The 27,184-nt window shown below is 41.5% G+C and overlaps 1 protein-coding gene across 2 annotated transcripts in view; it reads right to left on the bottom strand.

The window, feature by feature from the left end:
• KCNN2 (potassium calcium-activated channel subfamily N member 2) overlaps positions 1–24,846 on the bottom strand; it is a 106,816-nt gene extending 81,970 nt beyond the window's left edge. The window contains exons 1-3 of one of the 2 annotated variants that reach the window (XM_054986231.1): positions 24,825–24,846; positions 22,345–23,459; positions 21,130–21,225 (exon numbers count right to left, since the gene is read on the bottom strand). In XM_054986231.1, coding sequence (XP_054842206.1) covers positions 21,130–21,225; positions 22,345–23,459; positions 24,825–24,846 — 1,233 coding nt within the window. Of the gene's footprint in view, positions 1–21,129; positions 21,226–22,344; positions 23,460–24,824 lie in introns of those variants that run through there. The other variant, XM_054986232.1, reaches the window with a different exon arrangement.
• Positions 24,847–27,184: the final 2,338 nt, after the last annotated feature.

Below are 27,184 nucleotides of genomic sequence, written 5' to 3'. Positions count from 1 at the left end.
GATGAGAACAAAGAAGTCTTTGAGATAGGTCTGAGATAGCAATAGTCAACCACTAGTAGGAAATCAAGTATCAATCATTCTACTTTCAATCATTGTTCCTTTATGATTGCACTAGGTACTTAACTTGTTCTGCTATCTTTGAACCTGAAGAATACCTAAGGATGGTTCACACAAAACATTCTGTTCTCTATGCAAGCAGTCCAACCATCCACAAGCAAATGGTTAAACAAGCAAGCATAACATACTAGCTGATCAGCAGGCTAGGATTTCAGTAACATTTCTTTTCTAGCTTCCACATTTACAAGAGTTGCTACTGGCTATATGTTATTATTCATAAGCTTCCATGTTATGCTATCCACATAAATGCCTAAAATGTGGTTACTCAGGATTTACTGTAAAACATGCTATCAAAGATAGAATGCTCCTCTTCTGATGATGGAAAACTGAAGAGTGCTGAACTCATACAACTTGTATTCTTTTTTCAGTCCATCTATTATTCTAGTAGAGTTACATTTTTAAAAAAGTTATCTTCTCCCAATATTACACTGTAAGATAGTATAGAGACCATTCTTTTCACGGCATGGTTCAGATAGAATGACAATCCATGGTTTGTTGTTCCTGCGGGAATTCATAGGGTCTGTTTCTACTCTTGGCCTTCATCATCCTCTCATACATAGCTTAATAATTAGACTTCTGCTTTCAGGGCAAGCTGCAGTTGATTATAATTTGTATTCTTCCCTCTAACCTGGAATTTTTATCGGTGATTTCATCACTGTGAGCCACGTCTTATAATACAATTTACATCTTGGAGAAGACAGAATGTTTATGTTCCCATTTGGATTTTAAAATGTTGTGAACTTAAAACTCCCTGAGTTACTACTAATAACGTTTTAAAATAAAATTTGGCATTGTACACTATTTATGTTGCCTATAGTAGAATCACAATCCTGTTTATTCACTTCAGTTCATTTGGGACAGTAACTAAAATAATCAAGTTTTATGCTTACAATTTAGGAGAAATTTACCTAAGTAAGTTTTAGAATAAAGCTTTGAAAAATTCATAGCTATATTCATGCAACCAGGGCTTTTTTTGAGGGGGAACACCCTGGAATGGTGTTCCAGCAGCTCTGGAATCTGCCCAAGTAATTCCTTCCTCCTTCGGCCCCATGGGCTCTGCTTGGGCTTGGCGTGGGCTCTGCAGAGGAGGCTAAGCTGCTTTGAGTTCATTCTGCTTTCTTTTCATTCCTCTGTGAGCGAGCGAGCACAAGCGCAAGTAGAGCTAGTAGGGCTGGCTCTGCAGAGGAGGCTAAGCTGCTTTGAGTTCATTCTGCTTTGAGTTCATTCTGCTTTGTGTGTGCGTGTGTGTGTGTGTGTGTGTGTGTGTGCGTGTGTGTGTGTGTGTATGTGTGTGTGTGTGAGAGAGAGAGAGAGAGAGAGAGAGAGAGAGAGAGAGAGAACGAGAACGAGAACGAGAACAGCTGCTGGGGCCGGCTCTGCAGAGGAGGTTAAGCTGCTTCAGAGGTTTCTCTGTATGTGTGTGCTCCTTTGAGTTCATTCTGTTTTATTTTCATTGGTACGGGTGGGGGTGGGGCTGTGTGTGTGTGTGTGCTGTTTTGAGTTCATTCTACTTTCTTTTCATGGGGGTGTGGGGGCTGTATGTGTGCTGCTTTGAGTTCATTCTGCTTTTTTCATGGGGGCAGGTGGGGCTGTGCATCTGCATGTGCGTATGCATGTGTTGCTTTCATCCTTTTGTTGACTGAAGTTGACATTATTATGGTTGTCACAGCTTTTAAATGCAGATTGGTTCTGTGTTAGTTAAATATATCAGTTATGGTTATTTGTATTAGTTAAAATATCAGCTATGGTTATTCCAGTTTTATGCTCAGAATGGATAGTGAGTCCAAGTCACAGAAAGCTTTCATCAATATATTCATCAGCATATAGGTGTTCTTATGTCTTAATAGCTGTAACTCAAATGGTTCTCCCCACCCTCAGCTGATTAACATCACTGAAATTGCAGTGGACATATGGGTGCTAAGGAAGTTTTTTATGAATATTATTTGTCTGGGACATTGGAATATTTATGAGCATTTCACAGTGTCACAACAGCTTAGCCATTGGTAAGGTAGAGTTGGCAGGCAACAACAAAAAAAGCCATTTTAAACTAATTATAAATCTAATGCAGCTAAAGTTGAGTCTTCTTTTGAATTGCTCCAGTAAAGCAAAACCCTCCCAGAAAAATTGAAAATTCAATATTAATTAGATTAGGAATTTCAGACTCTGTGGAATTTTGAGAAAGAGTTTTGGATTTTTTCCCCCTACGCTGGCAGAGGGGATCTATTAGAATTTAGATTTGTGAGATAGGTTTTGGATTTTTAGAGGCCCCCTCCTTCTTGCACAATTTAAAATACAATTCCAAAGAAATGAAATGTTTGGGAAAGGTAATGGAAGATTTCACTTTTTGTAGAGGATACAGAAAGGGAAAAACCCCTTTCTCATAATAGTGTAATTTTCCAAGCTTACAAACATTTATCTCGTCGTAATGCATTGCGCTGGGTTCTGGGAAGCGGCGTCACTTCTGGGAGTGATGTCATTGTGCATTTCAGGGAGCGGGCGCATGCTTTGCACGTGCACATGTGGTAATAGAGAGTTCCACCACCTCTTTTCCGAGAAAAAAAACCCTGCATGCAACCAATCCACTAAATATACATTATTTTGTTCATATTGAACCTATGAATAAATGGCCAAGTGAAATTCATGTATTGCAATTTTATCATTTCTTTATCTTAACATTTAAAAACATAACAGGTTGTCATGTATGCCTGGTAGAACAAAAAGGGAAGCCTCCTAATCACCAATGTAGCAAAAAGAGCAAGAACTCAAGAAGGTGAACCACTTCTGTAGCCAATGGCCCTGATGCCAGATTCAGCTAGTCTGAATTGTATCTTCCCTGAGAACAGGGGATGATTTTATTCCCTACTTGCTATTGTTGCCTATCGTAGTCTAAACTTTAATACTTTTTGTCTCTGGCATTCGTGCCAGAATCTCAATGGGCTACTAACATGGGGCGGGACTTAAGCATGCTTAGTTAACCATGCTTTCCCTCAACATGCTACTTCTGCCAATTCCACTGTCTGAGCATCTTGAACCTGATAGATCTCTAATAAAACCTGATAGATCTCTAATAAAACCTGATAGATCTCTAATAAAAGTTACTTCAACCAAACCACCTGTGTGATTGTGTGGAGAACTTGGGCATTTACTTGCCAAGGACTGACACAGGTAATCTAATCATTATTCAATGCAAGCCCAGGGATTTAAATTCTGCCTGATGTGGAAGTAAACAGTATAAGAAATGTCTCAAGTTTCAACATTTGAAGCCTTCTGTAAGGTGAGCAAGCAGAGAAAGCAGGCAGTCTCCATTAACCTACTGATTTGAAGTAAGCCCAGAGGGCAAAGGTCATCATGAGGATCCCCCTTCCATTTATCTGTTGTAAAGGCACTACCAACAGTGTATTGTCTGGGAAGAGAACAGCATGATTATAGGTGGCATAAATGTGTTTCAGTTTCTCATATAGTGATATGTTTGTGTTTCTCCACCCTTCTCTTTTGTTCTTTAGAATCAAGGGCTTTCCCTCGAACAAGGAAACTTGGCATTGAGTTACAGATCATGATATAAGTAGCTATAATTCTGTTCACTAGAATGAAATACTATTGATTGGTTAAAGTATTTGCTCTGAACCAAAAAAATCCTGCAGTTACAACATAGTTGTTCTGCCCTTTGAAGTGGGGGTGGGGTTAAAGCCCTATTTGGAACTGTACACTATCTTCTGATCTATTTATGATGGTCACTGTTTTCCTATGTAAATTTCCAGGCCATGTATTTCCCTTTCTTATTTCCCTTTCTTTGTATTGCCTTCCACTGGGCACCATCCAAGATCTCTCTATTTTTCCTGTCTCACACAATTGCAGATTGTTCCCAGTGGAAAAGATTCTCTTCCCTCAGACACAAAGCAGATACTAATAGCTTACTTGCTCTGCATTCAACTTACGTATAAAACAGGAGTCCCAATTACACAGATAGCTAGCTTAAGTACTGTACCTAATAGTACAGTTAATATCTAGTTCTGGTCATAAAAGCTGCAAAGCTAATCAACCCACAGATAAGGTAAGGCCCTCAACTCACTTTAATTGCTAAATTCAAAGAGAAAGAAAGTAAAACAAATCCCCTCAAACTGGCCTGATGAAGACTGAACATATGAGAATACTCCAGGAGGAGCAGAAAGTTGAAAGCAGTTCAGAATCATTTAAATTATGACGTGAGGACAGGGGAAGATTGGGAAATTGGCCTCTTCAAGTCCCTAATTCAAGAGTTTATTCTGGAGGGGGAGATTTGAGCAGTTGTGACTAGGAGGAAATTTCTATTATGTTTATTTCCCAGAAATTCCCCACAGGCCTCCAGAAATACTAGCAATCTAACTAGATACTAGTAAACTAACATAGATTTTATTAAGAGGAACATGAAACAGAATCCCTTACTTGAAGTATTTTGTAGTTTGCTATAACATTGTGCAACAGGAACAGAATGTTTTCAGTGGTGCAATAAAGGATCTCCCTACCTAATTCAGGACAATACTACTATTAGTACAGTAATCCTGGTTTTGAACCATCTGAGGCTAGATTGGCAACCTGAGAGACACCTTCTTGGTCATGTGCCAAAACTTTGGAACTCTCCCCCCGCCCCAGGAGCTTCGCCTACCTCTATTGTTGTCTCTTTCCAGCAGCTGAAGTCTTTTTGGTTTTGCTTGGTGTTTTTTTGGTGTTCTCTGACTATTTGCATTCCTCCCTGTTTCTGTGTTGTCTTTCTTTTTATGTGTTTATGTTTTATTTAATTGTCTTAAATATTTGTATATATTTGTCTCTTAAATGCTTTTTAACATCTCAAAAATTTTAACACTTTGTTTTAATGTTTGCCAGCTTGGAAAGCTTGAATTAAGTGGAAAGGTGATGTAGCAATTTTTTAAATAAATGAGAGTTCAATTCTTGCCTTCCTTACTTGTCTTGATTGATTCAATAACTACCAGTTGGACTAGCAATGTGTCACTGAAAAATTTACAATCTTTATACATTTTGCTTTCCCTGCTCACAAACAGGGAATTGTTTAACCTTATTTCTTGTTTAACAATTTCTGTCTCCAGGTCCTATTGTTCCTAACAGATTTCTTTTAATCTTCAATACTAAAATAAATTTCAATAACTCATGAGTAGAGATGGGCATGGACTGGCATTTGCCTACGGACCGCCGGTTCGGGGTTCGTGGACTTCCACGGACCACGGTCCACGAACTTTTAACGGACCAGGCCTGGTTCAAGAACCGGTTCGAGAACCGGTTCAAGTCAGAAAAGGCCTTGGTTTTCCCACAGATTTTCACTTCAGTTGACTTTCCCCACCAGAGGTTCTCATGTAACGCTCCTCGATTATCACTTTTCCAAAGAGACAAACAACAACTTCCCCTCCCCTATTCTGACTGACCCTTACCCACCCTTGGGGGAAGGAGAGAGACTTGTGCTCCTGTCCAGGAGAGGTGGCTGCCCACAAAACCCACCTACATGGGGCTGCATCAACAAGAGATGCCCTCCCCGGGGGCAGGGAGACCAACTCTCCATGATGGGAAATGAATGGATGTACTTAAGTGAAAGCCAACTTCGCAACAGGATCATGTAGCAATTCAAAGGCCCCTTGCTAGAATGGAAGGCACGGGAGGGATGGAAAGGATGTTTTCCACACCTTGAGGGAAGGAAACTTATGCTACCCTGTTCAGAGGGAGCCTCTTTGGGCAGTGGACAACGAGTCCCACCTTAGTGACATGGTGCGTCAGCTTGCTTGCTATCAAGCAAGCTGACCTGGGCCACTGTCCTACTTCTCACTGGACTTTGGGAATTGACCCTCAGAGGGACCCTTGCGCTCACAAGAGCAGGACGGTCACTGATGAAACCCACTTCACCGAACGTGATGCAGTCCATCAAGGAAGCTCATCATGTGCCTTAGACTGTTTTGTCAGCGTACAAATCATATCAAGAAAAAGAGGAGGTACTTAGAAGGTGCCAGGGACAGGGCTTGTCGTCGGGAGGAGGATAATATATGTTTGTAAAGCTCAGTCATCATGTGCATTACACTGTTTCGTCAATATACAAATACAAATCCACTATTTAGGGAGTGAAAAAGGCTTAGAAAGAAGTGAAGCAGACAGAGCCCCCCAAAACCTGCTGCCAGTGGCCCTAGGGTGGGTGTTTCACAGAGGCCAGTAGCAGTCTTCCCCCTGCACCTCAAAAGCCAGGCTGGAAATATCCCCCCCAAGTCACCCACTATTTAGGGAGTGAAAAAGGCTTAGAAAGAAGTGAAGCAGACAGAGCCCCCCAAAACCTGCTGCCAGTGGTTCTAGGGTGGGTGTTTCACAGAGGCCAGTAGCAGTCTTACCCCTGCACCTCAAAAGCCAGGCTGGAAATATCCCCCCCAAGTCACCCACTATTTAGGGAGTAAAAAAGGCTTTGAAAGAAGTGAAGCAGACAGAGCCCCCCAAAACCTGCTGCCAGTGGTCCTAGGGTGGGTGTTTCACAGAGGCCAGCAGCAGTCTCCCCCCTGCACCTCAAAAGCCAGGCTGGAAATATCCCTCCAAGTCACCCACTATTTAGGGAGTGAAAAAGGCTTAGAAAGAAGTGAAGCAGACAGATCCCTCCAAAACCAGTTGCCAGTGGTTCTAGGGTGGGTGTTTCACAGAGGCCAGTAGCAGTCTCCCCCTTTTACCTCAAAAGCCAGGCAGGAAATGTCCCCCCAAGTCACCCACTATTTAGGGAGTGAAAGATTTTGAAAGGAGTGAAGCAGAGAGCCCCCCCAAAGCGAGCTGCCAGTCACCAGAGAGTAGGTGCTTCACAGAGGCCAGCAGCAGTCTCCCCCTTGCACCTCAAAAGCCAGGCAGGAAATGTCCCCCCAAGTCACCCACTATTTAGGGACTGAAGGGCTTTGAAAGGAGTGAAGCAGAGAGCCCCCCGCAAAGCGAGCTGCCAGTCACCAGAGAGTGGGTGTTTCACAGAGACCAGCAGCAGTCTTCCCCATGCACCTCAAAAGCCAGGCTGGAAATGTCCCCCCAAGTCACCCACTAAAAAGGCTTTGAAAGGAGTGAAGCAGAGAGCCCCCCAAAACGTGCTGCCGGTTATCAGAGAGTGGGTGTTTCACAGAGCCTAATAGCAGTCTTCCTCCCCTTTCATCTCATCAGCAGCCAAAAAAGAACGTGGGGGAATGAAGGCAAGAACTCAAGCAGACAACGCCCAAAGCTGCCTTGCACCCACTGTGGGTCTGTGAGTGGGGTGGTGTCAGAGCACAATAGAACCCACTGGCAACCCAGAAAAAAGGAAGAGATTGCGGGGGGAGGGGGGATTAAGCCCACGAAGAACCCAAGGACTCAAAACGCAGAAAGAAATCAGAGTAACCCAATAGTGCAGTAAAAGGATTTTTTAAAAAGTGCTCTAGAATAGAAAGGAGGAGAAAAAAATTAAACAGGAATGGAGAAAAGAGAAAGCTCTCTTGCACCAGAAGGCCCAAAGTCCTAAGGCACAAGCCGCGCTCTCACACACACACACACAAAAACTTCCCCACAGCAAGCAGTTGCTAAGCTTAGAAGCTAACTCGCGTCCCCATGCCAGCAAAATGGAGCGGAGCTTCGGGCACTTTGTCTTTTATGCAGAAAGGCTGGTGATCTCTGTTTGGCTGACAGAGCTGCCAATCAAGGTTTCCTGGGCTAAGATTGGTGTGTTCCAAACGGAGCAGGTGGCTCCACCATTGCCTAGGAAATTGTTTGAGTGGGAATCCTGGCATGACGGCCCAACAGACACACGGACAGAAAGCCCCAATGTTCGGCGCTTTCGTGAGAAAAACACAAGCCCACGGCCCGCGTGTTCGCGAAGCACAAACTGGGTAAGTTCGTGACGAAATTAGGTCCATTATGCAGACCGTGCCCACCTCTACTCATGAGTTAAAGGTGATAAAAATTAGAATCCAGCAAGAAACCTAGAAACATTTTCACTTCATACACTCGTTGCTGACAAGAGTTTGCTGATGGGTGATCAACTGAAAGCCATTCTTGAAGTGTTCTATATTACCTCTATTTTTGTACCTTGTGCATGTAAAACTGTGTGGTTAAACTGTTCACAGACCTACACTGTTGTGATAAGCCATCCCAACTATCCTTTATATGTTATCTGGATCCTATAATTTGGTGCTTCCTCAGCATCTTGCCATAGCTTCTGGCAGCAGGCAAACCAGCTCAGCTGTCTAGAGGAGAATGAAATACTGATGAATGGCAAGGCTCACAGCACACGGTTTTCTGGGTCTATTATTTTAGCTGATCAAATAACTAGAAGTTTTGTTCATCAGCACTATCTAGCGACAATATTGGATCCAACTCTTACAGTTAGAAATGAATAATTGGAAATAAATTATACAAGATTATCAGTGTATACACTAACTCCCTGTTATATTTCTACCTTAAACAGACAAGGCAACTGGTACCCAAAATGCCTTTTTCAGTTTGTCAGATAGGTGAAAAGCCAGGCAGAAAGTCATTCTCTATGACTGCCTCACTGTTCCTGGACTCTTCCTTTGCAAAATCACCAAATTATTAACATGGACACATGGAGAAGAGGAAAATTATGTAAGCTGCTTTGGGCCTCCATTGAGGAGAAAAGCAGAGTATAAATGAAGTAAATAAATAAATAGTCTGTGCTGGGCATGTGAATTAATCTCCAGTTTGCAAATCTGTTTGCAAACACAGGTTTGTTTTTTTCTTATACTGCTCCTTGCTTTTTCACCTTTAAAATATATAAAAGATATATTTAGCAATTTCTAAATGTATATTGGCTAATATAGCTAGGGAACATTTCTTTTTAAACCATCCTAGATTTAAACATAATTTTATATAAATAAAGGAAACTAAATATATGGGATACTAATTCCAAACAGATTCACATTTAACATTACAAGCATTATACAACTACATTTGTTCCCAACTTTAATTCTACCATGCTGTCTCTATACAGTATATCTGAAGCAGCTCTGAACAGAACAATCTAAAAATAAAATGAATGAACAAAACAAAAGTGTGCAAACTTTTGAGTTCTCCAGAATTCTTCATCAGCATAGATATTCAAAAATTACAGGGGGAGACATGTTTCAAGCCATGATATTGCACCTCTGGTCTGCAGTTTGTACAGGACATTGCATACTTAATTAGATTAGGTGATTCTGAATAAAACTAGTTTCAGATTGCACCAAAAGCTTTCTGGGCCAGGTGAAAGTACTTATGATAGGTTCTGCCTGAAATTTTAAAAAAAACAAAATTTAATTTGGAGATTTGGAGAGTGAAACTGGAAAGACAACGCAGGCAACTGGAGAGACATCTGATTAACCATGGGATTTTAAACAAAAAACACATAGGATAACAGAAAGTAAAAAACAATAGTAACATCTTCTTAATGTTAGAACAAGCAAAAGAAGGGAACATGTAAATGGGGAAAGTTGCCTAAATGTCTGGGTAAACAAAAACTTCTTTGTATGTAGGTTAAGAAGTTGCATATATAACTACAACAACAGTGTGCTTATATGTCACCCTAATCTGGACAGGTTAGCACCACAGCCAGAGTGGTGAACAAAGTCAGTATTATCATTATCCCCACAATAGAGCTGGGAAGCTGGGGCTGAGAGGACTGGCTTACCCAAGGCCACCTGCAGAGTTTATGGCAGTAGTGGAAGTCAAACTAGCAGAGTGCTGATCAGTAGCCTAACCACTATGCTACAGCAGCTCTATAGCATCTATATAGCACTAGATAAGCCAGTGGAGTGGAGAGACTGTGCTATCTCTGATGCTTACTGCTCCCCACCTTGTTTCTAACAGTGGGGCACATAAAGCAAGGACTCCAACAAATAGTATAATGGGCCAATAAATTCATATGTAGAAAATCATCAGGCACACTCCAGACCATGTGAAGTCTTTTAGTAGTAACCAGTACTTTGAATTGTTCCAAGAAGCAAATGGGCAGCTAGTAAAGATCTTTAGAACTGGAGAGATGTACATCCTATATTTTGCACCTTGCTGCCATGTTTCCAGGTAGTCTTCGAAGATACTGCTGAAGATCAATCCAGATAATTTGGCCACATCACATCTCTTGGAGAAAGGACACAGTTGGTGCAACAGTCTAAACTTACTGAAGATCCAACATACCACAGAGAAGATCTGCATTTCCAACTGCAGGTATGGATTTATTAGACAGTGAACCTGCTCTTTATATATATATCAATTTTTATTGGGTTTTTATAGTAGCAGGAAGGGGTTACAACAAGAAGTCAAATTCCTGCTCTTTTAATGGAAATGCAACCCCATCTAGAACTGGCTCACTCATCAACTCCTGACTAGTCTTACTATTATTACCCAGCAGCATCTCAGTCTTACCTAGACTAAGCTTCCATTTACTGGCTCTCATCCAGTCCATTACCACTTCCAGACAGTGGTTCAGGACAGTGTCCCACTTTAGTCAGCTGAAAAGGACAGAGTTGTGACACCACAAATTGATGACTCCATACTCCACACCCCTGGATGATTACTTAAATGTTAAGCAGAATCCTGTGGGATCCTGTATTTCAAATGCCATGAAGCCAAACAGTTGTCCTCCACTTCAACAGAATCACTGGAGTACAAAGCCTCCTGATCTCAGCTAAGAAGGATATTACGGTTAATGGTTTCAAAAGGCAGCAAAAGATCCAGTGGAATCAACAGGAATATGCTCCCTCTGAAAGCAGTGACAAAGACACTGTAAGGCCAGAACCAGGTCTAAAATTGAAATGAAATGGATCAAAATAATCTCTCTCATCCAAAGCCTACCTATGCAAGACTGCCACTCACTTGAGCATTTTGCCTCACTTTGGTATATCTGCAACCAACCAATAACTATTTGAAACTTGTAGGTCCAGAGAGATTTCTTAAGGAGGGATTTCACAAGTACCTCTTTCAAAGCCCTTCCTCAATGACACATTCTTCATGTCTGTAACCTACCAAAGAATCCCCCTTTGGCTGCATATAAGTCAAGAATGGCAAAGGCTGAGCATGAAAGTTGTACGCTAAAATTTTCCTGGTTGTCCAGTCCACATCTTCAGGCCTCAGTATTTGTAATTAATCCAAACAGGGATAATACTGTAATCTGACAATATTATTGAAATGACCTGTTAAAGTAACAGAAACCAAGTCACCTATGGGTATCAGATGATTTATCTACAGAATGCTTTATATCAGAGTGGGCTGTCATACAGTCCGAGCTTGAACAAATAAGGAGACAAATGTAACACACACGTACACCCGAACCGCTCTACCAGTCAGTTTTCTGCAGAAGCAGAGATGAATGAACACTATGCCACCATTGTCCTCACAGAGTAGTAATGAAAATGTGCTTTAAAATGTAGGTTCATATTCAAAGTAAGCTCTTCTCTATTTGCATTCTAGTCACCCTAATTTACTTCAGCATCCTAACTCGACAAATCAAGGCACAGCACTGAACTTCATAGGAAGACAACAAACAATGACTTTGAGTGATCCCGTCGACTGCCTTGGTCATGTACAAATTCCTAAGATCAGCCAGGTCACTAAAAGAAAGCCAGCCAGCTGGAAATTCAGATGAGGGCTCTCAGGAATCCATTAGGATACATCTGCCTCTGAAGGAATCCCATAAAATTGCTCTTTAATCCAGTAGGAGTTCTGAGTCAGCAGAATGCAGCTGCACAGTTTTCCAGTCAGGGGACATGGGCTATCGAACTCTTTTCTCAGCTCCAAATCACCATTCCTAAGCTGCTTTTAGTATTGGGAGCAGGGGGAGAATACAACTATTCCTAACAATTCCAGCAGAAAACTTCATAAGTTAAATAGCTCTTCTCCCATGGCACCGATGTTCCTTCGGACTGAATAAATGATGATTAAAGCAGTTCTTCATGGCATAGTCAAGTCTAAGCAGACTTATACCTTTCTAAATCTATAAGTGAATTATTTCTGTGTCTTTTGTAAACAGTATCTTACATCTAAAAATTTAAGAATGCTACTTATTTACTTGCAATGAATGTTTACCTAATATATTTCATGAATTATTCCAAAAAATAATTATTAAAACTGACAAATGTACAGGATAAGATTTTAGTATGCTCTCTACACTTAATATTTGTGAGGATCAAGAAGTGGAAAGAGACAAACTCATTCATTAGTTCTTTAAGTTCAACAGTGAAAATAGTAGTCATGAAGGCTCTTAAAGCTCAAAACCAGCACCTTGAACTCAGAAGCAAACTGGCAGACAGTGTGGGTGTTTTAAAACAAGCAAGATGTGTTCTGTTGGCTAACCTCTGATAATGGGTTGCTGTGTTTTGAACCAATTGTAGTTTCTGGGTTGCCTTCAAGGGCAGCTCAATGTACATTACAGTAGTACAAATGCAAGGTTACGAAAGCACAGCCAGGCCAGCTAAGTCTAAGAAAACAGAGTCAGCAAACCAAACACATCTGATAGGAGGCATGCTTGGCCACCGTACCAATGCATTTTTCAAACAGCAAGGCTAGTCCATTAGCAAACACAAACTCTTAACCTGCTCTACAAATACCAACTTGTCCATTCATGACAAGTGAATTCCTGACTAGTCTTACTATTATTACCCAGCAGCATCTCAGTCTTACCTAGACTAAGCTTCCATTTACTGGCTCTTATCCAGTGCATTACCACTTCCAGACAGTGGTTCAGGACAGTGTCCCACTTTAGTCAGCTGAAAAGGACAGAGTTGTGACACCACAAATTGATGACTCCATACTCCACACCCCTGGATGATTACTTAAATGTTAAGCAGAATCCTGTGGGATCCTGTATTTCAAATGCCATGAAGCCAAACAGTTATCCTCCACTTCAACAGAATCACTGGAGTACAAAGCCTCCAGTTCTGATCTCAGCTAAGAAGGATACTATGGTTAATGGTTTCAAGGCTGGATGGTTTCAAGGCTGAAGCTTCAGCCTTCCCAGCTAGCTGGATTCAGCTTCAGATTATTCAGCCTTAGCCACTAGTTCACTGTCTCAAAGCACTGGTTCAGAGTAGGGTTGCCAGCCTCCCGGTAGTGACTGGAGATCTCCTGGAATTACAATGGTCTCCAGGCCACAGAGATCAGTTCACCGGGAGAAAATGGCTACTTTGGAGGGTGGACTCTATGGAATTATGCCACGCCAAGGTCCTTTCCCTCTCCAAACCCCACTTTCTCCAGGTTTCTCCCGGTTTCACCCCCCAGGTCTCCAGGAATTTTCCACCTTGGAGCTGGCAACCCTAGTTCAGAGTAATCTGAAGATTCAGTTAATGAAATATAGAGCTGGGTGACATTTGCATATTGATGACATCCAACACCAAAGCTCCAGACAATCTCATTTTACAGCCTCATCTCATTGATTCTGCTCTTCAGACAAAAAAAATAGATCCAAACCACTGAAGATCTACTCCTCTAACACCAACACCATATTCCAACCAATGAATAAAGAAGTTGTCAGCTGTATCAAAGGCTTCTGGTAGCTCTAATGTTATCAGCAGGGATGGCTACATCCTGTCTACTTTTAAATGAAGATCATCCACTGTACAACCAACGCCATCTCAGTTACAAACCCAGGCCAGAAACAAGACTGAATTGGGCCAGTGTGCCATCCTGGAACCGCTGGAGCGGGGGTGGCCCCAAAAAAACAGCTAATTGGAGACTGGCCTGTGATTTGGCTACTTGATCTACCTCATCTACCTCAATGAAGGTTCCTAAAACAGCAGTATAATAATAGTTTCCTTCAAAGATCTAGGGAAAACCCCTCAGTCAATGAGGCATTAACAATTTTAACTGAAAGTTCCAATACCTTTTCCTGGCAACATTTTAAAAGCCAGGATGGGCTCACTTCCAAAGAACAGATGGCAGTTCTCACTCCTTAGCATCCATCAGCAAAATCAATCTGAATCTGTCAACAGAAAAAGGACACCTCAGGTACTGTATCTACTCTGGGCTTTGCCCCTAAATAGGAATGGATGAAAGAGATTTTATCAGGAATGAATTTTGCAAAACCATACAGATAGGGGCCAGATTGACATTATTAACTAGGTCAGACTTAGGTGTTATCAAGTCATGAATCACCTTGCAAAGTTGAACTGGGTAATATTCAGCTGACACAATGGTGGTGGAGGGGGAAAAAACCCTTATTTGCTACCATCATTGCTACCTCATAGACCTACAAATGGACTCTATAGCATGATCTGATTTGTCCCAAGTCTCCTGCTAACAGCACTCTAGTCATCTCCCAATCTACTTCATATCCCCCTGTTTCCTTGTAAACCATGGAGTGGAGGGAACCACCCCAAAGTGTGGGAGAGAATGTTGAGGACCATTCCTGTCTATGGCCCCAGGCTCACCATCACTCAATGTAGCTACAAGAATCTTCACAGAATCACTAGGCAGGATCTCAAAATTCCCCCAGAGTACCTGGAATCCAATAGGATCCATTTGTTTCTGAAGATGGGTGATCCTAATAGGCCTTTGTCCCTGTAGGGAGGAGACAGCAAGATCCAACATGCCTTCAGAAGTGATCCAACCATTACATGCTTCCATCACTCCGAGCAGATCACCAGCAAGCTACTAGGTACAGAAAAAGGTCCATATTTTCTATGAGTTGGGCCCATCACAATCTGAGACAATCTTACAGTTGTCAAGGTAACCATGAAGCCCTGAGCTTGGGTCTGACCAGCCATGGCATGTATACTGAAACTCTCAAGGACAATCTCCTTGGGATTCTCAGCATCATATCTGAGACCATCTCTGTTGATTCATCCAGGACCAACAAACTAGTTGGACAGTTATTTATTTTTATTTGTTATTTATGTTATTTATAGTTTGTTTTTCTCACTGAGACTGAGATTACACTAAGTAAGGCAGATTACACTAAATAAAATATGATACATGGATGGAATATCCAATGAAAAACATAATAGGGTTTGGAGACCAGAAAATTTGAAAACAAGCAAAAATATGATACAGAGCTAAACCAATGCTGAAATAAACATAAGCAATTAAATCAGACATGTTAAATGATGCAGAAATTACCTCATAGGAGCACACTTATAGCAACAGACAATAAAATAAACTCTACATAGTAGTATAGTTTACAGTCCTTATCCCTTTGCCAAAGCATCTTTCTGAACCATTTCCTTACAATATAGCTTGCCTACCTGTTCAAAAAATTCCTCCTGAATAATTCAGTTTGCATATTTTGCAGGAAGCCAACAGAGTGGGAGCTTTCCTGATCTCCTCATGCAGGCCATTCCATAAGGTGAGGGTCACAACAGAGAATGCACATGTGTCAGTAGTTGTTGATATTACCCATTTGCAGGGTGGTACCTGCAGAAGGTCCTATCCAGGTTAGTGAAGCTGCCATTTTGGAGAGTTGGGATAGAGGCCATTATGTAGACATTAGGGACCAAAACCATGAAGGGCTTTGTATGAGATAGACAATACCTTGAATTGAGCTCATTAGCTAATGAGTAAACAGTAAACCGGCAGGGTCCCTGATGTGAACATGGCAATCAACACAAGGTTCATACAATCAAACCTGGCCTCTTTCAGCGCTAGGTATCTACTGACAGAGAAAGATTCACAGGAGAGAACTGCAACTCCCCACCTAATCCTCCAGTTTGAGGTTGAGGAGGGATCTTATACCCAACTCAGGCCAATTGCACCAGACTAAGAACAAATTCGTTCAGCAAGGTTTCAGTCAAGTAGGCCAGATCCACCTGTTCTTCATACAAAAGGTCAGAAATGACAGAGATGTTATTGGCCAGAGACCTGTCATTGTACAACATAAACATCAAAGTGGAACCACAGAAGACAGCTTCACCCACCACATTCCCCCAAATGAGACAGAAATGAGAAATGAGAAACATCAACTCATGTTGTTTCTTGCTTATCACTAAAATCTTAAAACATATTTAAACTGTAGTACTGTTTTCTTGTTTATGCATTGCAATAACAATGAAGTAATACTTATTTACTTCCACTGAATTGCTCTGAAAGATATCCACCTATTACTCATGCCTTGATGCTGTCAAAGGGCATGTCCATTCATCAGCATAGTAAGTTAAAGAAACAACCATGCCTGACATCGTGAAAAGCATCTGCAACTGTGTTGTAGGTACTATTGACTTGACTCATTGTGAGACAAATATACTCAATGGCCTTTCTACCAGAAGACCATTCATTTATTTAGAGCATTTTAATAACCTTTCTCTGAAACCTGACTCAAATTGAATTACAATGATAATTAAAAACAATATAAAATTAAAAGCCAACTAACAAGTAGATTTAACAGTTAAAAGACTGAGGTACTACACAACTGGTTTAATAAACCATCACATCCATTACAAAGCTATGGGCAATTCATACCACCTTTATAGAATTATAGTACATTTCTGTAAATGCAAGGCAATAAACCAATATACTGCCACTTTATGAAAATTAGTTACATATCGACAACAATACACTATGAAATAGTGTCACTTGTACTGCATGTTCATAGTCAAAAGACTAATTTCCCCCCTTTAATTTGAACATAATGACATTAAATGTCATACAGTTTAACATTTGCTAACCCTATATAGTTAAGTAATCAATCACACATGCTTCAGCTGTTAAGCATCCTTCATACCGAAGGCATACTTCAAAGGATGTGGTTTGCATTCACATATGCCTGCATCCATATGTTCAAAAAACTGAATGAAAAACTCGAATTCTAGGCAGGCATCACATCATCACAAAAAATACTGTCTGTATATCTTCCACTGCACATCATTAGCTATATTCCTATTCTGTTTTGCTTGGAAAAGTTTGGATGAAGTTTTCAAATAGGTTATTAACTTTTCCATGCTTTAAAAAACTATTACTCCATGAGGAAACATGATTTTATTCCTAATAAAAATGAAGTTTTAAACTTGCCATTAAAAATGCAGTAGTTCTACATTAGGATTTTCTTCTCAGTCTGCATGCATTTCTTGAGATTCTTACTGAAGAAAAATGTATGCCTCCCTCTTTTGGTCTAAAGCATGATGTTCACATTATGTAAAGTGCCTCAGATAAAACGTGTTCCTTTGTTAGCTACTAAAATTCAGGAAAATGTTATTTTTTTACTAAAATGTTATCACAAGTGTTTGTAATGGCACTTCTTTGAAAATTAAAATAACTTCAAAGAGTTGCACAACATTCCATCTATCAATTTTGATAGAGATGCTATTTTGAAACTAGCATCCATTGCTAAACATTTAAAGATACCAATTTATTGGCGTAGAAATATTAACTGGTTTTAGAAATGGGTTTAGAACATTAAGAGTAGAATATGCACAGATCGGTTTTTTGCTTAATATAACCCAGCACAGAATAACACAAATAGAGAAATCATGAAACTGGAGAAATCAACTGAACTGAATTAGCCACATGCAACAAAACTAACAGTGCAATTCTAATTATATTTTCTCAAAATCAGGTCTCAGTGAGTTCAGTGGGACTTACTCCCTAGCAATTGCAGCTTTACAGTGTAATCTTAAAACAGGAACACTTTTTTAAACCCATGTACTTCAATGGACTTAGAAGGGTGAAGCTATGCATAGGATGGTACTGTTAAACTTCTAAGGGAGTGGCCATCACCTTTGAAATCCATAAAGAAAAAAGGTGAATCTTCTCACCTATGCATTTCTCACATCTTTTTCCTATATGCCTGGCCAGATTATGCCATCAGAAAATGCACCCTGTGTATAAAATATGTTTATTCTAAAGAAAAGAAATTATTTGTCTCTATTCAAGCAACTTAAAATCAATACAGTATTAATTTAACATTTGGATTTCTGAAAAAAACTTTAACCAAGGTCTAAAGATTATTTTACTACATGTCTACTTATGCATGTATTTTCAGGAGAAAAGGTTAAATTGCTCAATCTAGACTAGACAAAGCATCTGATATTTAGAGCTGTCCACAGTGCTGAAAAAGAAAGGCTGCATGCTGTGGAGAGTTGATGAATTTCTTTTTTCTACTATAAATATAGAGTTTAACGCACACACACTTTATCTAATATCTACCACAATTTCATGCTTGCTTCTGTACAATTAACTGTATTGTAAAATTCTTCAATGTGTACTGATAGGAAGATAATTAAATTTGGATAGATTTAGTACTGACGTGGTCTTACATACTACCTCGACAGCATTTGTCAGAACTAAAAATACTTAACTGCCAGTGCTTAGAACCACTAAAGTATTTGAACTTTCTATCAGTAAGATCTTTTAGGAGCATTATATTAGGAAACTGGTGTGTGTGTGTGGGGGGGGGGGTATTACTTAATGGATGGTTTCATGCAAGACTTTCTGGAAACTGAAGTTGCTTCCCTTCTCTATAACAAATTAAACCGAGAATATTGGGTCACCTGATAATGCAGTATTACTTTCTTTAAAACTAAAACAATGTACTTCAACATAATTAAAGAAGTCATTTCCTGTTGTTATTGGTGTATATTATATTAATTAAACCTTTTCTCAGAGTATAGACCAAATTTAGATAAAATAAAAAGTAGAATCATATAAACCACTGTCTTAAAATATGTTGATTGTCACAGAACCATCATGTCACCAGTTCAAAGCAGGATTTGCATTGTTGCACATAGAAGATTTCCTCATAAAAGAAACTTCAGAAAATAGCTACTTTCAGCTTACTTTGAGTGCATTTTTTTGGCTATTTTTAATTGTAATTGTCCATCACAGAGCAGGCAAATATTTCATGCAAAAGGGATACCTAAAGAAAGTATCTGAAAAGTGATATCAATATTCTAAACAAATACATTAATAGTAGTTAGAAAGAAATGACAAAGTTCATTTCAAGATGAGTAAATCATGCACCAAAGATTTGCAATGTATCAGCAATTTTTTAATGAAGACTGGCTATTTACAGGAGCTTCCATATTTGAAAAAAATTATGCAGCTAGGATTATTTTTATTTTAATATCAAAGGAAAGTACTGAAAACTACTTCAGCCTTGGCAAAACTAGTTGTGATTTTTTAGAAGATCACTGTTAATAGGTCTAGAAGCCGTCACACAACTGTAACTACAAGTTAACTTTTGTTGCACAAACACATACTCTAAAGATCAACAAGCAGTAGTGTAAAACTGTAATTCTCCAACATCGTAATGAGTTCAAACACTCTGTAATAAGTATTTGAACAATGATGTTCACGTCTGCTGCACTGAATCAAGTGGAAGGAACCAATGAGCTGCAGGCAAAGTTCAGTTTATAACATGTTACTCTATCCAGTGCATTTTTACTCTGAAGTAAGTTCCACTGTGTTCAGTAAGGTTTGTTACCAGGTAAATATGCATGTGTGGCCATGGATTTATTTTAGCTGCATATACCACATCTTTATTTTTAAGTAAGAATGATTCTTCCGTGCAATTGCTATAAATCTAAAGGAATCTAGACTATATTATTCAGATGTGCTCTGTCAGCTCAGTTCATTTGATAGTAGAATTTTGCTCATCTCCTGTGACAAATACTGAGCTTTTACAGAAAGAGTTATTTTATTTAGGGTTCTTAAAATTATGTGATATTACTGTAATTTGGAAAACATTGCTGATTTACTAAAAATTGATGTTTGAAAAGGTATTGTAAATATGTCAGAAGACAAGAAAAAAAGATACAAAAATTGAAAATTAATTGTAAATCATGTTTTTAAAGTCATGTTTTTGCATAAGTATTCCGACTGGTTTCATTAAAAAAAAATAAAAATCAACACATACGTTCAGATTCTTTTTCAACAAAAAACTTTTAAAAATGTCTTTTTATGTAAATACACTCTGTTCAGACTTCTGTACAGGTTAACAATGCAATCCTATACAGAGTTACTCCAGTCTAAGCCCACTGAAATCAATGGGGCTTAGACTGGAGTAAATTTTCATAGGAATGCACTGTAAGTCAATCAGGTCTATGATCTTAAACTAAAATTCCACTATGCCTCCTAGATAAGGACTTCTGAATGAAAGATACTAAACATCACAATCTGTGGCTTAATTTTGAACTACTCTAAGAAGAAAATAAAGTTCTCTATATGATAGTGCCAGCTCATTACACATGGTGATATTTTCCTCCATGAATATATTATATGTTAAAAACCTTGAAAAAAACCTTGTTTCCTTGATCACAGGATTTCTTTAACTAAAAAAATCACCACATTATATATGAGTAGAATTTGATATTCTCCCTTCATGGAAATATGGCTCCATGACTCAATACTCTGCACACATCTTGAAATCAGTGGGACTTACTTCCAAGTAAACATGCATTCAAGAAAAAAATACCATCACTTTTGAAGTGCAAATGTCTTTTTCATCACAAGTAGATGGGTTTAGAAGTCACATTTCATAAGTGTCTGTACATTTTTCCAGCTCTGAGAGTATCTCCTTATTGTAAAAACCCTCTCTCTCCACCTAAAATCAAGATTGAATGTGTTTAGTAAAAATCAGTACTAAATCATTCAGTCCTGAACCAAAGGTATGTTCTTAGCTGTCTATTAAAAATATTCTTATTGGCCATTCTCAGAGCACTACAAATGTGATGAATTAAATTCAAATTTGCATTTTCCTGGAGTTCTTTCACAAAAAACTTTTTAAAAATTGCCAGTTCTCTATTTGTATGTTAGACATTTAGCAAAGCATAACCAAGGTGACTGCTGCCTCCACTGTTAGTCATGTGATCCAGTGAGAGCATATGGATTAGCATAGCATGTAGTTATTGGAGAAGGACAAGCATTACAGCTCTCTCTCACCTCTAAGGCAAACAAGGCATAACTAGTACATGCATACTACTGTTTCCAGGCATTGCAAATAACAAGATAGAATGTAAACAGTTTCATTGTTATATATTTAGTAAGAATGCATCAAGGCAGTCTGCTTAATTTTACAGAAACGTCCCTGAAAGACAAGTAGTAGCAAGCCTCAGATTCTTAAATGGAACGTACCTGAATTTCCCTTGCGTGGTATACAATAATCAGACCAAGCAGAATGATTGTAGAGAGGCTAATAAGGCATTTTAGGGCTAATGAATACAGCGATTCCTGCAACAGAAAAATAGATACTTTTTACATGGGTCTCTTAGTTCTCCATCCCAAACACCTCACAGGGGAATACAGGCTATCTGTTGCAAGAAAAAATGCCACTAGTCTAAAAACAAAAAAAACTTGCTGTAGCAGATGAGACAGTGCTAGGAACAGGTGAACTCAAAGCAACGGGGAGTGAAAATGTCAGCCTACAAACAAAGTTACTTGCAAACCTAGCAAGAGAGCAAGTCTCTTTTTAAATATATATATGTATGTATGTATGTATGTATGTATAGATTTATACATATATAAATCTAAAAGGCATTAATCTTACAGAGGACAAAAATCCTCAGTATTTCAAGTTAACTTTTTAAATAATTTTACCGAGTTATCATCCCATCCTCTGCTCCTCTTTCAGTATGTGCAACAAAGAAGCAAGGTTTAGCACACAGCTGTCCCTAGAAGCTGTAAGCGCAGATATGCCAGTTCCTCTGACAGTGGAAGCGTCTGCAGGGCATCTTAGTGCTGGAGACACTTATCATATATATGGATGATGCAAAGTCAATTCAGGAAAATCTTACTAGGATAACCTTGACTAGTTGTACAAGTGGACCAATTTTTATACTATCCTTTCACAGTTGTCCACTAGTTGTACAAGTGGACCAATTTTTATACTATCCTTTCACAGAGTAATTTGTAATTATGCATGGGCGAAAAAACACTCTCCCACATCTGCAGACAAAGCAAGTAACGCTACAATCCACCCAACCAGTGGTACCCGATACAATTTCCAGAGCAAGTTAGTGAGAATCATCAAAGCGATTGTCACCAAGTAACTGGACCAGGCTCACAGCCTTCACTGGGAACATGGGAAAACTGTTATGTGGATCCTGGGAGCACTTGCCAGAAGCTAGGAGTACAGTCGCAGGGCGCACTTTTGAAATAAACGCGTTTAGGACTTTGGCTGCATTCCTCAGAATGAAATGCCACTAAAGCAAGAGGCTTTTCTGGGGATGAGCGAACGCCTGCAGGATCCGGCTTTAAAGGAGGAATGCTCAAAAAGTTACACCGGAGGGAGGAAAGAGCGAGAAAAAAAGACTGGAAGGGGAAAGTAAGGGAAGAGGGAGCGGCGGATACCTTGGTGTAGGCGCCCCAGGAGAGCTCGGTCTCAATGACCATGACCACGATGCCGAACATGCCGAAGATGAGCGCGTAGTCGCTGAGGCGCTTCCGCTTCTCGAAGAGCGCCCGGCGGTGGCCCAACTTGTAGCCGATGTTCTGGTTCTTCTTCTTGCTGGACTTGCTGCCGCTGTTGCTCTGGCTGCCGCCCCCTCCGCAGCCGCCGGAGCCGTAGAGCGCCAAGTTGTTGGAGTTGTTGTGCTCGGGCTTGGACACCACGATCTCCGGGCCGGCGGCGGCCGAGGCGCTGGGGCTGGACAGGAGGAGCGGCGGCGGTGGCGGCTGGGGCTGCAGCGGCTGCGACTCGGAGTCGAGCTCGTGGAGGTTCCTGCGGGACGAGCTCAGGTTGCTGAGAGGGCGCATGACGCCGCCGTTGTACCTGCAGCTGCTCATGGCTATTTCCGTGAAGGGGTTGCTCTCCCGGCGCTGCTGCTGGCACGGGGGGTGGCTGCCGCTGCTGCCGCTGCTGTGGGGGCTGCCCGCCTGCTGCTGCTGCTGCTGGCTATGGCACTGGTGGTACTGGGAGTGGTGGGGCTGGCCGTAGTGGTGGGGCTGCCTGGACGAACTGGCATGGCTGGAGGGGGTCAGCTCGCTCACGTTGAGCTGGCTGCCCTGGCGGGAGGAGGCTGCGGAGCACGAGAGCGGCGAGGCGCGAGTCCGGAAGGCACCTGCCAGAGGCGACGAAGTGCGGAGCAGCAGCGGCAGGTTGTCGCCGGCGGCAGCCGCAGCCCCGTAGAAAGCGCAGTTATTGCACTGGAGGCACGGGCTGGGCTGCTGCTGCTGCTGCTGCGCCGCCTTCTCTTGGCTGGGCAGGCGGTGCGGGTGTGCGCGCTGCTGCTGCTGCTGCTGCTGCTGCTGCTCTGAGCAGAAGCCCGGCTGGAACTGCAATGGTGTTTCCATGTCAGAGCTGTTAAAGCTGCAGGAGGACCAGGCGGTGCTGCACCCTGCGCAATGCGTTATGGTCGGCGGAGGGGAGTCCTGGGGCCGCCACGACGGGCCCATCCCGGCTCCCGTAGAATCCAGGCGGCGAGTCCGATTGGTTGGGCGCACCAAAACAACTGGCATCACGTCACCTGGAGGGGGTGGGGGGCGAGAAAGCTGCAGCGGGAGAAGAAGAGGAGCGCGCGGAGGGGAGGTGGCGCGCAGGAGAATCCCCGAGCGGCGCGTGCAGCCCAGCCAGAGGGGCGCGCGCCGCCCTCCTCCCACTACCGCCCCCTCCCTCTAGCTGCCCGGGGGATTCCTCCTGCCCTTGCCAGGCACTCGCTGCAGTGCTGCCGGGGAGGGAGGAGGGAGCTGTCACCAGCACTGCCCGCTGCTGCTCAGACAGGTAAGGGTTATTCCCCTCCCTTCAATCCAGAGGCCTCCAGGGCTTTTTAAGTGGGGTTTTCCCCTTCAATAATTACGCAGACGACAGTTTGAAACCTGCTCAAGTTACCCGCTACTAGATATCCCCCCACCCAAGGGATGTGAGGGTGGTGGTCTCATAATGCAGCTTTTGAGCGCCCCCCCCCGCCATAAAAATAAAAGGTGTGGATATTTTTAGCTTGCGCCTGTCTGTACGGCACACGAAGTCACGCCAATATAGCTCTGCAAAGTGTGTATGTGACACTCATGTAAGCACTTTGCGAAGATACACACTGGCGCGAATTAATTCACGTTTCCGGCTAAAATGACCCTGACCGCCCCTTCCATCGACGGACTCAAAGCCGGTTGAGTAAAACCCCATCCTGACCGGGAATCCAAATGCGTGGGTAGCTTGCGCAGCCTCGGCCATTTGTGCAAACAGGTTTCGGTATGATGTAACTGGGGGTTACCTTTTTGTTTTAACCTTTTCAAGGGATGCATGCAGGGGAGGTTTGCAATCCTCAAAGCACTTAGCAATGTATCCTTTGCTCGTACAGCTCGAGGATACAAAAATTCAATTAAAAATAGCAATCCTCAAGGTACTTGCTCCGGAGCACTTCCATTTGAAAGCTGTGGAGGCGCTCCGGAGAACGAGTGCCGAGGACTGCGGTAGGGAGGGAGTGCCGAGGGAAGCTTGGAAGAGGATTCCCGGCTCTGAACAAAGGGAAATCCCGGAATGCCAGTGCGAAAGGCAGCGCTGGTGCGCCTCCGCCCGTTGGAGGGAGGAGGCGGGGAAACGCTTTGCCGCTGAAAAGGAGGAGGGGGATTCTGCTTTCACTCTTCAGGCCGAGGAGCCAGTCAGCTGAAAGGGCAAGAGGGCTGCGGGGCGCCAGTATGACCTTGGAGCGCCCAGCAGCTGTCTCTGGGGGAGCGGCGGCCGCTTCCCCCGGAATGTGCCTTGGCGCGGGGAAGCCCTGGCTGGCGCAGGGAGGGACGGGCGGGCGAGCGGGGGAGAGGAGGCGAGGCGAGGCGAGGCGGGCTGCCTGGCTGCGGGCGGGGGTTCCCCCGGCCCAGGGAGCGCGCTAGTTCCTCACATCTGCGCCTTTTCCGAAACATGGCGTAGGGTAAGCTGTTTTTCTGGCCGGTCCTGTCTTCGTCGCGGAGCAGCTGGGAGCTGTCCAGCCCAGGCCTGTCCCTTCTAGTCGCCGCGCTGGCTTCGGCCGCTGGCGTATGGGCTTCCCCTTCGCCTCCTGCAGTCAGGCAGAGAAACAAACACACAGCCGTGATCGCTCTCTGCTCTGGCTGCTCCGCTTCGCCTTGAAAAGCGCAGCTGAGGCTGTCGCGAAATAAGGCGGTGGAGAGCCCGAATAGAGAGACAGGTTTTGGAGAGCTGTGCCTTATGGAGGGGGCGCCTGAGAGAGATGTGTGGTCGATAAACACAGCCAGAACAATTACAACGGATTCCTAGCCTTCCTTTATTTGAAAGAAATACAGGCCACTCGCTGGTCTTGCTCTCTTTCTGAACCCCTCCTCAATTTTAAACAGTGCAGTGAAAAATATGTTTATTTAGGGATGTATTCTCGGAGAAGAGGTTTAGGAAAACAAGAAATGCATTAATTTATTGTAGGCTTGCATTTCATATTTCTGTTCATAATCTGGTTTTACAACCCTTTTTTTTTACAATTTTTGGTTTATGAGGGGATTTCAAAAGGAGATAAATGAAGGCTCAATTCCTTCTATTAAACTGATTAATCAGTTTTTGTTGACAATTAGTTCACTTTAGTGGATAGTCTGGCAAAGTAAAGAATGGCATCTATAAAATCATTGGCTTGATTTAATTCTTAGAGGTGACTATGTAGTGCTGTATCAGTTGGACACAGACAGTATGTGCAGTGTTTTGTATGGACATCTATACTACACATGTAAAGGTATATATTGCATCCCATTGCTTACATTGCTTTTGCTGGATAAAATGTGACTGCAGGTCCATTTGTGGTACAAAAGGACTGCAGTCTAGTAAGATTGTGAAGAATGTGTAAAACTTTCATAAGTGAGGGACTCAAAGTGCTCCTTCCCAGTTCTCAGCATGTGCCCATGTTAAAGAATACTGCTATTCCCTCATGACTTGTTGAGGGTGTGCTGTGTCCTTCCCATCAATACTTCTCCAATGGTGAACAGGAAATTGAAAATCTAGTTCAGAATCCACATTTGGCCAGTACTTTGGATTCTTTAATTCTTTAAGTAATTGGTAAATTTACACCATCAAGTAAATTGTTTCCAATATCGTATTTTTTCCAGTTCAAAAATGCAGTTTAAAAATTAAGAATTCTGCCATTTGTGTCTGTGTGTATTTTTGAGCACTAAACCTTCAGTTTAAAGTGTCAATGGGAGATTTTTACATTCTTTTTTTTTTAAACCCTGCTGGTGGAGACTACCAAAAGATCTGTATGATAAGGATACTCCTAATGGGTCATCAGATGCCAAACAGTGAAACAAGATCATTGTCATTAAGTAATTGAATTTCTGACTTGGATCCAGTTTCCTGACATTCTATTCTGCAGCGACCCTAAAGTTGATCACCTGCTATCATTTTGTCTTTTTTTCCAGAGCCTTGAAATGAATAATTCATTTTCACAGATCCCAAAGATAATATAATATGCTTCCTGAACAATTTATTTTTTAACTTAAAGAAAAGAAAACCTCTTAACACCCCCCCGAGGGATTCATATACTACAGCTATGCTGTTCAGAACAGTTAAAATGGCAGTCATATTTCCATTGTGCAGACTTGCTGCAAAATGTAAAATAATGTGTAGAAACAACTTTCTTATAAGGATGTCTGCAAATCAAAATTAATTTTTCAAGAATTTAGATGGCTTTTATGCCTTTTAATTGTGTGTCTCCTATATCTTGCAATGCTATCCTAAGCAGAATTATACTCTGTCCATAGACTGTGGTGGATTTAGAAGGGTGTAACTCTGCTTAGGACTTTTAAGGTCTGTTGAATAACATTAAAATGTGTTGGTTCTCTCTCATCAATGTTTTGGCTCCACTGAAAAGAAACCAGAATATTCTGTTCACAGAGATATTATAATGTTGAAAGCAACACTGCTGTAGTTCATAAACTACGCGTTATAAGATTAATGTAATAGCTTTAAAATCAGGATTCTTTTAGTTACTCTTAAATGGATTTCTGTAGTCTAGATTATGATTTATGGTACAGTCTGGATGGTTAGTAAACTCAATTTTAAATACATTTAATTTATATTTGAAACAGATAGTTACTTTATTTTGTAGGTTTTAAATACTTTTAATTTATATTTTAAAGAGAAACTTTTTTGTGTGTGGGTAATCTCAGAATATGACATATTAAATATTTAGAAATTATATTATGGCTTTTTGGCTTTTACATTTCTGTCATGTTAACCTTCTTGTCATTTAAAATAGACAGATAG

The sequence above is a fragment of the Eublepharis macularius genome, chromosome 8, assembly GCF_028583425.1.
Source record: "Eublepharis macularius isolate TG4126 chromosome 8, MPM_Emac_v1.0, whole genome shotgun sequence".
Taxonomy (NCBI): Eukaryota; Metazoa; Chordata; class Lepidosauria; order Squamata; family Eublepharidae; genus Eublepharis; species Eublepharis macularius.
The sequence above is the reverse complement of the archived record's forward strand: the minus strand, read 5'-3'. Positions and strand labels throughout refer to the sequence as shown.